Source organism: Palaemon carinicauda, chromosome 44, assembly GCF_036898095.1.
Source record: "Palaemon carinicauda isolate YSFRI2023 chromosome 44, ASM3689809v2, whole genome shotgun sequence".
NCBI classification, from domain to species: domain Eukaryota; kingdom Metazoa; phylum Arthropoda; class Malacostraca; order Decapoda; family Palaemonidae; genus Palaemon; species Palaemon carinicauda.
In genome coordinates, this window is record NC_090768.1 from 2,705,237 (window position 1) to 2,719,341 (window position 14,105).

Sequence of the window (14,105 nt, forward strand, 5' to 3'; positions counted from 1 at the left end):
AACACGCAATTCTATCCTTCCTTAAAAGTTAGTAATTGCGAAAACAGAATTACAATGTAACAGAAAAATCTAATGAAAGATAAATAATTCAGTGGCTGGAAAGAGACTAAACACTAGATCAAATAAACTACGTTTAAAATCTCTCACCGCATAAATCTTGAGAACAAGAATAAAACTCTAGAAACGTTTACCTTCTTCCCCTAAAGAGACTAGGGAGAAGAGCAAAAACGATAACAACGTTACTCGCTTGAACGAAACGTTTATCCAGCTCTCTCTCCCTCCGTCTCTATCTCTCTCTCTCTCTCTCTCTTGACTTAGAACCTGAGAGAAGAGCCCAATCATATATATCGTTAAAACATATTATTGTTAAAGGAAAAAAACTGAAATAGTTCCCAAATAAAAAGTTCCTTTATTAGAATTAAAACCATTAAGCTAAGAAAGAATGAACAAAACGCTAGAAACGGTTACTCTTACTGCAACGTGACACCGTGAAAATTCTCTCTCTATCGTAACGATAGAGCGCAAGTTGAACGTTCTGAACGTCAACAACTGCAGAGACAAAACAAAACGTTAGTTCAACTTTGAAAACAGTACGAGACTATCAAAGAAATTCTTTCAAAAACATTAAAATAGCATAATATGTTAACAGGTAAAACCGAAATGACGGGCTCAATGTTAATTAACTTCGGTACCAAGAAAAGACCGCCTACTATTAGGAAAGGTTGAATATAAACAAATATAAAAATTAATTTTAATAAGTTAATAATAAAAGGAAGTTAATCGAAGAGGCCTATAAAAGGCGGAGAGATAAAAAAAAAATCTATAACTTTTGTTAAGCAAAATTAAGAAAGAGAGTCTATACTCTCTTCGACACCAACACTTCCGTCTAAGGGAAGGGTCGGCCATTTAAAGGTGAAAGAGAGTTCATACTCTCTTCGTCACCATAATTAATCAAATTAATTCCAAAAGCTAGCTAAGCTAATAATAAAACTTCCTGAATAGCGAAAGCTGAAATCTTAGAGCAATACTTCACCAAAAACCGTGAACAAGACTCCAAAATTATAAGCGTATCCATGAACGTCTTGCCGGAAGCACGACAGAGGAAAAATTGAGGTGGTGTCAACAAGAAGTACTGCAGTACCTGGCCACAGGTGGCGCTTGTGAGTACACCCCCCTCTTGTATAGCGATCGCTGGCGTACCCCTTCCGTAGAATTCTGTCGGGCAACGGAGTTGACAGCTACATGATTATCGGGTAAGTTTAATATTGAAAAATCTATTTTTGGGTGAGATAGCCATGTCGTCCTGATGGATCCGCCCTCCTTTTATAGAAAAGGTCTTGGCAGGATGCCTCCCGAAACTACAATATATGTAGCACCTTGCTCAACGCTACAAGGAATAAAACATGGCGGCGATGATGGCGTCATCTAGATACTCAAGGGAGTAACGGAGGAAGGGTACCTTGATAACGGCTCCCCTTCTATTTTTACCACTTTCCCCCTCGAAGCGAAAATGCTATTTGGGGTGAAGATTGCTATGTGTCGTATCAAGATATACGTTCCCTGATATTATGCGATATCCTTGAGAGAAATTTTAAGGATATTCGCGCCAGGAGTTAGAATTCAGGAGACCTAAAGGTAAATTCTCTGGGAATATCACTATAGTCAAATATACCCTAGGAAGCTACTTAAAGGAACCTTTCAAAAACACATTTACCCGGATACTTTCTTAGTCCGTCAATCCGTCGTCTTCTTGCCCTTCCTCTGCTTCTTTTGCAATCTCTAGGAACCCATTCTGTTATTCTTAATATCCATCTATTGTCTGCCATTCTCACTATATGTTCTGCCCATATTAATTTTTCTTGCTTAAAAGTTGTTAGAATATCCTCTACTTTAGTTGTTCTTGTATTCAAATTGCTCTTTTTCTGTCTCTTAGTTTTATTCCCATCATTATTCTTTCCATAGCTTTTTGAGTTATAAGTAGTTTATGTTTTAAGGCTTTAGTACTACTGTAGTAGGGTTCCAAGTTTCTGATGCATAAATTAATACCGGTAGGACTCTAATTAAATACTTTTCTTTTTAGAGAAATTCCCATTTTACTTTTGAAAATCTCGTTTTGTTTACCAAATGCTCTCCACTCCATGCTTACTCTTTTAATTTTGGTCTCGGGTCCTGGGGAAACACTTACTGTCAGTCCTAAGTACGTATATTCATTAACGATCTCTAGAAATTCATCCATAACTCTTATTTGTTGTATCTCTGCATTTTCATTGAACATTGTCTTAGTTTTACTCATATTATTTTGTCCTACATTTCTGATTTCTCTATTCAAATCTTCTACCATCTTTTATAATTCCTTCCAAGATTCACTAAACACAACTATGTCATCTGCAAATCTTGAGTTGTTAGGGTATTCCCCATCAATATTAATTCCTACATTTTCCCAATGTAAATTCTTAAAAACTTCTAGGTATGCTGTGAATAATTTTTTTGAATAAAGCAAACTTCTAGGAGGATATAAAACTCATGATAATGTGGACACTATTCAGATATGTGATGATGGAAGAACGACTGGACATTTCCCAAAAAGATAACAAATTTGCAAAAATAAGGACGAAAACTAACACAGCAAAAGATAGACCTAACACAGCAAAAGATAGACAATGTGATATAAATGAAAACTAAAAGTGTTATGCTTAATAAAATGAGTGAATGCCTGAGGATCACAATGTACCTTACTTCATGGCATCTCTCACATCTTGACTATTAAGAACTCTTCCTTATTAGATTCAATGTAAGTTATTCTTTATACCAATGATAACCCGTAGTATCTGTTTTTGGGAAGTTCTGAGTGCATTCACAATTGGGGAAAGGAAAAAAAGGTTTTCCTAAGTAGACTAAAAAAATGTATCATTAATATGGTAATCAATATAAAAACTATTATACTTTACCTTGTACCATCTTGACGAACATAAAATCTATCTGCCAATTTGCTCCCAGGTCCAAACCTTAACATAGCCATGTCATAAATGGCATAATCCCGTATCAGTACCATACCACCAGGCAGCAAACACTTATAAATATTCTGTATAGTATTGCTAAACTTGCTGGGATGTATGGCAGAGAGGACAAATATCATGCTTACAATATCCACAGCTTCTCCAACCTGAGAGAGTAGATCATCCTGCCAAAAAAAGAAAATAAAGTTATTTCTCTGAAGGGATTTAACTATCAAACTAAGTTGACAAATATGTTGAAATCCTTTATAAAATACAGTACTCATATGTTTGTTATCATAATTGCATGAAATTAAAAAAAAAAATGTGTAACATTTTCAGCATCTTTTATAGCCCAAAAGATTTGTTCTGATATGAGATGCAAAAATTAGAATAAGTTGAAATAAAGAAATGAATCAGCTAGGAGAGATGAGGCCAAAGGGACCAAGTAAAGTGTGAAATGCAGAGAACACTATTTAGTGCTCTATCCAGAATAAAGCTTTTAGTTATTTAGGACCTGCATAACAACAAAGATTTTACTACAAAGCTTCACTATGATTTATGAACAGTTCATCAAGTCAGACATACATCTACACCATATACACTTGTAAATCAATATAAATAATCTCCAAGCTATGCTATAAATTGTTATGAAATTGTATTTGTTAATTATAAAATATCTTCATATTGATAAAGTTGGTATATCAGTGAGATATGGTGTTCTCCAATGTAGGTTGAATAAACAGAATCTTTAAAATATAATTTATCATTTTAATATGTTATTTTCATTAGTAAAATAAATTTTTGAATATACTTACCCGATAATCATGTAGCTGTCAACTCTGTTGCCGACAGAAATCTACGGTCGGGATACGCCAGCGATCGCTATACAGGTGGGGGTGAACACCACAGCGCCATCTGTGGTCAGGTACTCCAGTACTTCTTGTCAACACCACCTCAATTTTTTCCTCGGTCCACTGGTTCTCTATGGGGAGGAAGGGTGGGTCAATTAAATCATGATTATCGGGTAAGTATATTCAAAAATTTATTTTACTAATGAAAATAACATTTTTCAATATTAATCTTACCCGATAATCATGTAGCTGATTCACACCCAGGGTGGTGGGTGGAGACCAGCATACATGTTAACTAAGAAGCTAAGTATCCCGTATTTTATTTTATTAGTTATTCAAAAATAACATAAAATAAATAAGTACCTGGTAAGGAAGACGACTTGAACCATTACTCTGCCTTTATTAAGTACGTCTTCCTTACTGAGCGTAGCGGTCCTCTAAGGATGCTGAACGACTCTTAGGTGCTGAAGTATAAAGGGCTGCAACCCATACTAAAGGACCTCATCACAACCTTTAACCTCGGCGCTTCTCAAGAAAGAATTGACCACCCGCCAAATCAACAAGGATGTGGAAGGCTTCTTAGCCGACCGTACAACCCATAAAAAGTATTCAAGAGAAAGGTTAAAAAGGTTATGGGATTATGGGAATGTAGTGGCTGAGCCCCCGCCTACTACTGCATTCGTTGCTACGAATGGTCCCAGGGTGTAGCAGTTCTCGTAAAGAGACTGGACATCTTTGAGATAGAATGATGCGAACACTGACTTGCTTCTCCAATAGGTTGCATCCATAACACTCTGCAGAGAACAGTTCTGTTTGAGGGCCACTGAAGTAGCCACAGCTCTCACTTCATGTGTCCTTACCTTCAGCAAAGCAAGGTCTTCTTCCTTCAGATGAGAATGTGCTTCCCTAATCAGGAGCCTGAATAGGTAAGAAACTGAGTTCTTAGACCTTGGAAGAGAAGGCTTCTTGATAGCACACCATAAGGCTTCTGATTGTCCTCGTAAAGGTTATGACCTTTTTAGATAGTACCTAAGAGCTCTAACTGGGCAAAGTACTCTCTCCAGTTCGTCCCCCACCAAGTTGGACAGGCTTGGGATCTCGAACGACTTAGGCCAAGGACGTGAAGGAAGCTCGTTTTAGCAAAAAACCGAGCTGCAAGGAACATGTAGCCGTTTCAAATGTGAAAACTATGTTCCTGCTGAAGGCGTGGATCTCACTTACTCTTTTAGCTGTTGTCAAGCACACGAGGAAAAGAGTTTTTAATGTGAGGTCCTTAAAAGAGGCTGATTGGAGAGGTTCAAATCTCGATGACATAAGGAACCTTAGGACCACGTCTAGATTCCAGCCTGGAGTGGACAACCGACGTTCCTTTGAGGTCTCAAAAGACCTAAGGAGGTCCTGTAGATCTTTGTTGGTGGAAAGATCCAAGCCTCTGTGGCGGAAAACCGCTGCCAACATACTTCTGTAACCCTTAATCGTAGGAGCTGAAAGGGATCTTACGTTCCTTAGATGTAACAGGAAGTCAGCAATCTGGGTTACAGTGGTACTGGATGAGGAAACTGCATTGGCCTTGTACCAGCTTCGGAAGACTTCCCCTTTAGACTGATAGACTCTGAGAGTGGATGTCCTCCTTGCTCTGGCAATCGCTCTGGCTGCCTCCTTCGAAAAGCCCCTAGCTCTTGAGAGTCTTTCGAAAGTCTGAAGGCAGTCAGACGAAGAGCGTGGAGGTTTGGATGTACCTTCTTTACATGAGGTAGACGTAGAAGGTCCACTCCTAGAGGAAGAGTCCTGGGAATGTCGACCAGCCATTGCAGTACCTCTATGAACCATTCTCTCGCGGGCCAGAGCGGAGCCAACCAACGTCAGCCGTGTCCCTTTGCGAGAGGCGAACTTCTGAAGTACCCTGTTGACAATCTTGAACGGCGGGAATGCATACAGGTCGAGATGGGACCCATCCAGCAGAAAAGCATCCACGTGGACTGCTGCTGGGTCTGGAATCGGAGAACAATACAACGGGAGCCTCTAGGTTATCGAGGTAGCGAACAGATCTATGGTTGGCTGACCCCACAGGGCCCAAAGTCTGCTGCAAACATTCTTGTGAAGGGTCCACTCTGTGGGGATGACCTGACCCTTCCGGCTAAGGCGATCTGCCATGACATTCATATCGCCCTGAATGAACCTCGTTATCAGCGTGAGCTTTCGATCTTTTAACCAGATGAGGAGGTCCCTTGCGATCTAGAACAACTTCCACGAATGAGTCCCTCCCTGCTTGGAGATGTAAGCCAAGGCTGTGGTGTTGTCAGAGTCCACCTCCACCACCTTGTTAAGCTGGAGGGACTTGAAGTTTATCAAGGCCAGATGAACCGCCAACAGCTCCTTGCAATAGATGTGAAGTGTCCTTAGCTCCTGATTCCATGTTCCCGAGCATTCCTGTCCGTCCAAAGTCGCACCCCAGCCCGTGTCTGAAGCGTCAGAGAAGAGACGGCGGTCGGGTTTCTGAACAGCCAAAGGTAGACTTCCTTGAGAAGAAAGCTGTTCTTTCACCACGTGAGAGTAGACCTCCTCTCTTCGGAAACAGGAACTGAGATCGTCTCTAGCGTCATGTCCTTTATTCAGTGAGCCGCTAGATGATACTGAAGGGGGCGGAGGTGGCGTCTCCCTAACTCGATGAACAGGGCCAGCGATGAAAGTGTCCCTGTTAGACTCATCCACTACCTGAGTGAGCATCGGTTCCTTCTCAGCATGCTCTGGATGCAATCTAGGGCTTAATAGATCCTTGGGGCCGACGGAAAAGCCCGAAAAGCTCGACTCTGAAGATCCATACCCAGGTAGACAATGGTCTGGGATGGGACGAGCTGGGACTCCTCAAAATTGACCAGGAGGCCCAGTTCCTTGGTCAGATCCATAGTCCATCTGAGAATCTCCAGACAGCGACGACTTGTGGGAGCTCTTAAAAGCTAGTCGTCTGACGGAGCCGGACACAAGATCATGGTACTGCTGCACAGTCTGTGAACTGTCAACCATGGGGAAGCGAGGAAGTACCGCGACAACCCGAAGCTGTCTAGACTGTCTGGGTCGTACAGACAACTCCTTATCGGGTTGCTGAGGTTGCCGCACTGCGTCACAACAAGTCACTTCTGCTGGTTGTTGAACGTCTTCCCAGTGAAACACTGACTCCGTAAACAAAAAATCCTCTAACAAGGACTAAGCTTGGACTGCATGTCTTGCAACAAAGCTCAAGGTCTATGGGAGCAGGTGTGGTAACAGACGGGGTTAGCGACTGAAGTGGAACCATTACCCTCCCTGGAAGCATGTTAGGCTTAAATTAAAGTCCATAGGAGGCTAAGCAGCTAAAGGCTCCTCTCCAAATGACAGAGTCCTCAAGGGAATATCAGAAGGAGGGAGAATAGTACTTTCTCATCTACAGGAACCATATCCGAGAAAAGCTAAGTTCTCTCAGTGAGGGTTTCACTGGTGCAAAAGCAGCAGACTAGAAGGCAACGTTATGAAACTGCTTGACAGTCTAGTGAGTTGGCAACAACCAAAGATGTGTGACTGAGGAGCATGCGGTAAGGTATGCAGAGCATGCTGTATGCAGAGCATGCTGTATGTAGAGCATGCTGTAAGGTAAGCAGAGCATGTTGCATGGCGTGCGGCTTATGCTGCATGGGATGAGGCTCATGCTGCATGGGATGAGGCTCATGCTGCATGGGATGAGGCTCATGCTGCATGGTATGAGGCTCATGCTGCATGGGATGAGGCTCATGCTGCAAGGGATGAGGCTCATGCTGCAAGGGATGAGGCTCATGCCGCATGCGTTGAGGAGGATGCCGCATAGTATGAGGCTCCTGCCTCATGGGTTGAGGCGGTTGCCGCATAGCATGAGGCTCCTGCCTCATGGTTTGAGGAGGATGCCGCATAGCATGAGGCTCCTCATAGCATGAGACTCCTGCCTCATGGGTTGAGGAGGATGCCGCATAGTATGAGGCTCCTGCCTCATGGGTTGAGGAGGATGCCGCATAGCATGAGGCTCCTGCCTTATGGTTTGAGGAGGATACCGCATAGCATGAGGCTCCTGTGAGGTTCCTGCCTCAAGAGTTGCGTCTGTCTCAAGGGTTGAGGAGGTAGCTGCGCAGAGAGAGGCTCATGCTGTGAAGAATGCGGTTGCTGCATGCGTTGAGGCGGCTGCCTCATAGCATGAGGTTCCTGCCTCAAGAGTTGCGTCTGCCTCAAGAGTTGAGGCTCTTGCCTCAAGAGTTGAGGTTCTTGCCTCAAGAGTTGAGGTTCTTGCCTCAAGAGTTGAGGCTCTTGCCTCAAGAGTTGAGGTTCTTGCCTCAAGAGTTGAGGTGCTTGCCTCGAGAGTTGAGGTTCTCGCCTCAAGAGTTGAGGTTCTCGCAACGCATGAGGCTCCTGCCTCAAGGGTAGAGGAGGTTGCTGTAAAGCATAAGGCTCCTGCCTCAAGTGTTGAGGAGGTTGCCGCATAGCAAGAGGCTCCTGCCTCAAGGAAAGTGGAGGTTGCTGCACAGCGCTGGTATCTGGCAACTCCCAAAGCGGCAGCTCACGCATGGAGGCAGGTTGAGGAACCTCAACATCATACGTCTGGCAGGGAGGTTGCTGCCTCAAGGATGGTGGAGGTAGCCGCAACGCAAGAGGTTGCTGCCTCGAGGATGGTGGACTGCGCAGAGGTGGAGGAGCGCTCGCAGGAGGAGGTGTGCTAACCTTCTCTGCCTGAAACTCCTGCATCAACACCGCAAGCTGAGACTGCATTGTCTGCAGCATAGACCACTAGAGTTTAAGAAAGACAACAACAAACGGAGCTACTGTCCGTTGAGACTGAGGGTCTAAAACAGCTGGTGCGGCAACAGACGGAGTTACTGCCTGTTGCGATACCACCTTGCCTCTCTGGGAGGTGTGCAGTTGTCGTACTGCAGCAAGTCCGAACTGACCCAGTGCTAATGGCACCACCTAGGAGTTGGACTTGCGCGGAAGGGACCGACTTGCACTTAAAAGCTGCAAGATTTGGTCCATGGTTTCTGCGAGAAACCTCTTCCGCAGACGAGGAATAAAAGGGCTCTCCCGTCTTTATGTGGGTGGGGTGATCACGTCGGCAACGTGTGTAGATACACCCGAAACCACGGAGGGAAACGTCTGTTCGTCGATCAAGGCCTGCTGAACCCATAAGTCCTTCGACATTACTTCTCCCCTGGGCTTGGGAGCTTGTAAGAGGTCCCAGACTAGGCGAACAACTGGCACGAACAGACGAACCCTCGAACGCAACACTGTAACACTTTGCGCTTATCACTTTATCACTTTTGATTTTCTGTTTGCACTTATTTCACTGAACTCGAAACTTTAAGTGGTTTGTACCTGAAACACGCAATTCTATCCTTCATTAAAAGTTAGTAATTGCGAAAACAGAATTACAATGTAACAGAAAAATATAATGAAAGATAAATAATTCAGTGGCTGGAAAAGAGACTAAACACTAGATCAAATAAACTACGTTTAAAATCTCTCACCGCATAAAGCTTGAGAACAAGAATAAAACTCTAGAAACGTTTACCTTCTTCCCCTAAAGAGACTAGGGAGAAGAGCAAAAACGATAACAACGTTACTCGCTTGAACGAAACGTTTATCCTCCTCTCTCTCCCTCCGTCTCTATCTCTCTCTCTCTCTCTCTTGACTTAGAACCTGAGAGATGAGCCCAATCATATATATCGTTAAAACATATTATTGTTAAAGGAAAAAAACTGAAAGATTTCCCAAATAAAAAGTTCCTTTATTAGAATTAAAACCATTAAGCTAAGAAAGAATGAACAAAACGCTAGAATCGGTTTACAGTACTCTTACTGCAACGTGACACCGTGAATATTCTCTCTCTATCGTAACGATAGAGCGCAAGTTGAACGTTCTGAACGTCAACAACTGCAGAGACAAAACAAAACGTTAGTTCAACTTTGAAAACAGTACGAGACTATCAAAGAAATTCTTTCAAAAACATTAAAATAGCATAATATGTTAACAGGAAAAAACGAAATGACGGGCTCAATGTTAATTAACTTCGGTTCCAAGAAAAGACCGCCTACTATTAGGAAAGGTCGAATATAAACAAATATAAAAATTAATTTTAATAAGTTTATAATAAAAGGAAGTTAATCGAAGAGGCCTATAAAAGGCGGAGAGATATAAAATAAATCTATAACTTTTGTTAAGCAAATTAAGAAAGAGAGTCTATACTCTCTTCGACACCAACACTTCCGTCTAAGGGAAGGGTCGGCCATTTAAAAGTGAAACAGAGTTCATACTCTCTTCGTCACCATAATTAATCAAATTAATTCCAAAAGCTAGCTAAGCTAATGATAAAACTTCCTGAATAGCGAAAGCTAAACTCTAGAGCAAATACATCACCAAATCGTGAGCAATAACTCCAGAATCAACAGCGTATCCATGTAGGTCTAGCCGGAGGCACGACAGAGGAAAAATTGAGGTGGTGTTGACAAGAAGTACTGGAGTACCTGACCACAGATGGCGCTGTGGTGTTCACCCCCACCTGTATAGCGATCGCTGGCGTATCCCGACCGTAGATTTCTGTCGGCAACAGAGTTGACAGCTACATGATTATCGGGTAAGATTAATATTGAAAAATGATATTTTAATTATAAAATAAATTTTTGAATATACTTACCCGGTGAATATATAATAGCTGCTGCTCCAGCGGCTCGACAGAAAAACACACAAAAACTCGCGAGCGATCGCTATGAAGGTTGCGGGTGTGCCCACCAGCGCCAACTATCGGCCAGATACCGCATATGCATGTAAACAAGCCTCAATTCTTCTCGTCCCGCTGCGTCTCTATTGGGGAGGAAGGGAGGGCCTTTAATTTATATATTCACCGGGTAAGTATATTCAAAAATTTATTTTATAATTAAAATATCATTTTTAAATATTTAACTTAGCCAGTGAATATATAATAGCTGATTCACACCCATGGTGGTGGGTAGAGACCAGAGTTGATAAAGTTTACAGCGTATATGCTTAGAGTTATTGACAGTTATAACATAACAAAACCCAAATATATAGGTACCTGGTAAGGAAGTTGACTTAGACGATTACTCTGCCTTGTTAGTCTGTCTTCCTCACGAAGCCCAGCGATCCTCTTAGGATGCTGAAAGACTCCCAGGAGCCGAAGTATCAAGGGCTGCAACCCATACAACAGGACCTCATCAAACCCCTAATCTGGGCGCTCTCAAGAAATGACTTTGACCACCCGCCAAATCAACCAGGATGCGAAAGGCTTCTTAGCCTTCCGTACAACCCAAATACAAGATTAAAAACATTTCAAGAGACAGATTAAAAAGGATATTGGAATTAGGGTAATGTAGTGGTAGAACCCTCACCCACTACTGCACTCGCTGCAACGAATGGACCCAGTGTGTAGCAGTCCTCGTAAAGAGTCTGGACATCTTTTAAGTAAAATGACGCGAATACCGACTTGCTTCTCCAAAAGGTCGCGTCCATAATACTTTGCAGAGATCTATTTTGCTTGAAGGCCACGGAGGATGCTATAGCTCTTACTTCGTGCGTCTTAACCTTAAGCAAACATCGGTCTTTCTCATTCAAGTGAGAATGAGCCTCTCGTATTAAAAATCTGATAAAATATGACAAAGCATTCTTTGACATAGGCAATGATGGTTTCTTAACTGAGCACCATAATGCCTCAGATCTACCTCGTAAGGACTTAGTACGGGCTAAGTAGAACTTAAGAGCTCTAACAGGACATAGCACTCTTTCCAGTTCGTTGCCTACGATCTCTGATAAGCAAGGAATATCAAAAGATTTAGGCCAAGGACGAGAAGGCAGTTAATTTTTGGCCAGGAAACCAAGTTGAAGTGAACAAGTGGCTTTTTCTGTAGAAAAGCTGATGTTCTTACTGAAGGCATGAAGTTCACTGACCCTTTTAGCCGAAGCCAAGCACACTAGGAAAAGTGTCTTGAGGGTGAGATCCTTCAGGGAGGCTGAATGTAATGGCTCAAACCTATCTGACATGAGGAACCTTAGGACCACGTCTAAGTTCCATCCAGGAGTTGCCAAACGACGTTCCTTAGAGGTCTCGAAAGACTTAAGGAGATCTTGGAGATCTTTATTGTTGGAAAGATCTAAGCCTCTATGACGAAAGACCGAAGCCAACATGCTCCTGTAGCCCTTAATCGTGGGAGCTGAGAGGGAGCGAACATTTCTCAGATGTAAAAGAAAATCTGCGATTTGGGCTACAGAGGTACTGGACGAGGACACAGATGCTGACTTGCACCAGTCTCGAAAGACTTCCCACTTCGACTGGTATACTCTAATGGTAGAAGCTCTCCTCGCTCTTGCAATCGCACTGGCTGCCTCCTTCGAAAAGCCTCGAGCTCTTGAGAGTCTCTCGATAGTCTGAAGGCAGTCAGACGAAGAGCGGGGAGGCTTTGATGAACATTCTTTACGTGGGGCTGACGTAATAGATCTACCCTTAGAGGAAGACTTCTTGGAAAGTCTACCAGCCATCGAAGTACCTCGGTGAACCACTCTCTCGCGGGCCAGAGGGGAGCAACCAACGTCAACCTTGTCCCTTCGTGAGAGGCGAACTTCTGCAGTACCTTGTTGACAATCTTGAATGGAGGGAATGCATATAAGTCCAGATGAGACCAATCTAGTAGAAATGCGTCTATGTGTATTGCTTCTGGATCTGGGACTGGAGAGCAATAGATTGGAAGCCTCTTGGTCATCGAGGTGGCAAAGAGGTCTATGGTGGGTTGACCCCAAGTCGCCCAAAGACTCTTGCACACGTCCTTGTGGAGGGTCCATTCCGTGGGAATCACCTGACCCCGCCGACTGAGACAGTCTGCCAAGACGTTCAAGTCCCCCTGGATAAATCTCGTTAACAGGGAGATGCCTCGATTTCTTGACCAAATGAGGTCCCTTGCGATCTCGTACAGCGTGAGGGAGTGTGTGCCTCCTTGCTTGGAGATGTACGCCAAAGCTGTGGTATTGTCGGAGTTGACCTCTACCACTTTGTTTCGAAGGAGACTTTCGAATTTCATCAAGGCCAAGTGGACTGCCAATAGCTCCTTGCCGTTGATGTGCATGCTCCTCTGACTTGAGGTCCACAGACCTGAGCATTCCCGACCGTCCAGGGTCGCACCCCAACCCAAATCCGACGCGTCTGAGAACAACACGTGGTTTGGGTTCTTGACTGCTAGGGATAGTCCCTCTCTCAGACTGATATTGCTGTTCCACCATTTCAGGCATGCCTTTACTGGTTCAGAGACCGGGATTGATACCGTCTCTAACGTCTTGTCCTTGTTCCAGTGAAAGGCTAGATGGAACTGGAGAGGCCGAAGGTGTAGTCTTCCTAGCGAGACAAACTGGTCCAGGGATGATAGTTTTCATACGAGACTCATCCAATTCCTGACTGAGCACCGTTCTCTCTTCAGCATTAGTTGGACTTTGAGCAGGGCTTGATCTATTCGGGTGGCAGACGGAAAAGCCCGAAAAAGTGGACTGCGAATCTCTATCCCTAAATATAGAATAGTCTGGGATGGGATCAGTTGGGACTTTTCTAGGTTGACCAAAAGTCCGAATTCCTTGGTCAGACCCAACGTCCAATGAAGATCCTGCAGACAGCGATGACTGGACGATGCCCTGAGAAGCCAGTCGTCCAAGTACAGGGAGGCTCGGATACCCGATAAATGGAGGAATTTTGCCACATTCCTCATGAGCCTCGTAAATACGAGAGGAGCAGGACTGAGGCCAAAGCACAGGGCCCGAAACTGGTATACCACATTCCTGAAAACAAACCTCAGAAACGGTTGGGAATCCGGGTGTATAGGAATGTGGAAGTACGCATCTCGTAGGTCGAGAGAGACCATCCAGTCTCCCTTTCTGACCGCTGCTAAGGCGGACTTCGTGGTCTCCATAGTGAACTTTGTTTTCGTAACAAAAACGTTGAGCGCACTGACGTCTAGCACCGGTCTCCAACCTCCTGTCTTCTTTGGGACTAGGAAGAGACGGTTGTAAAACCCCGGTGATTGAAGGTCCGAGACTTTCACCACCGCTCCCTTCTCTAGCAACAGAGACACTTCTTGATTTAGGGCTTGTCTCTTTGACACCTCTCGGTACCTGGGAGAGAGGTCTATGGGAGTTGTCACTAGAGGAGGTTTGCGTACAAACGGAATTTTGTACCCCTCTCTGAGCAACCGAACAGACTCTTGGTCTGCGCCCC

At 43.8% G+C, this 14,105-nt stretch overlaps 1 protein-coding gene across 1 annotated transcript in view; it reads right to left on the reverse strand.

The window, feature by feature from the left end:
• LOC137634508 (tRNA N(3)-methylcytidine methyltransferase METTL6) overlaps positions 1-14,105 on the reverse strand; it is a 71,018-nt gene that overhangs the window by 20,569 nt on the left and 36,344 nt on the right. Inside the window, exon 5 of the mRNA XM_068366949.1 lies at positions 2,949-3,181. Coding sequence (XP_068223050.1) covers positions 2,949-3,181 — 233 coding nt within the window. The remainder of the gene's footprint in view (positions 1-2,948; positions 3,182-14,105) is intronic.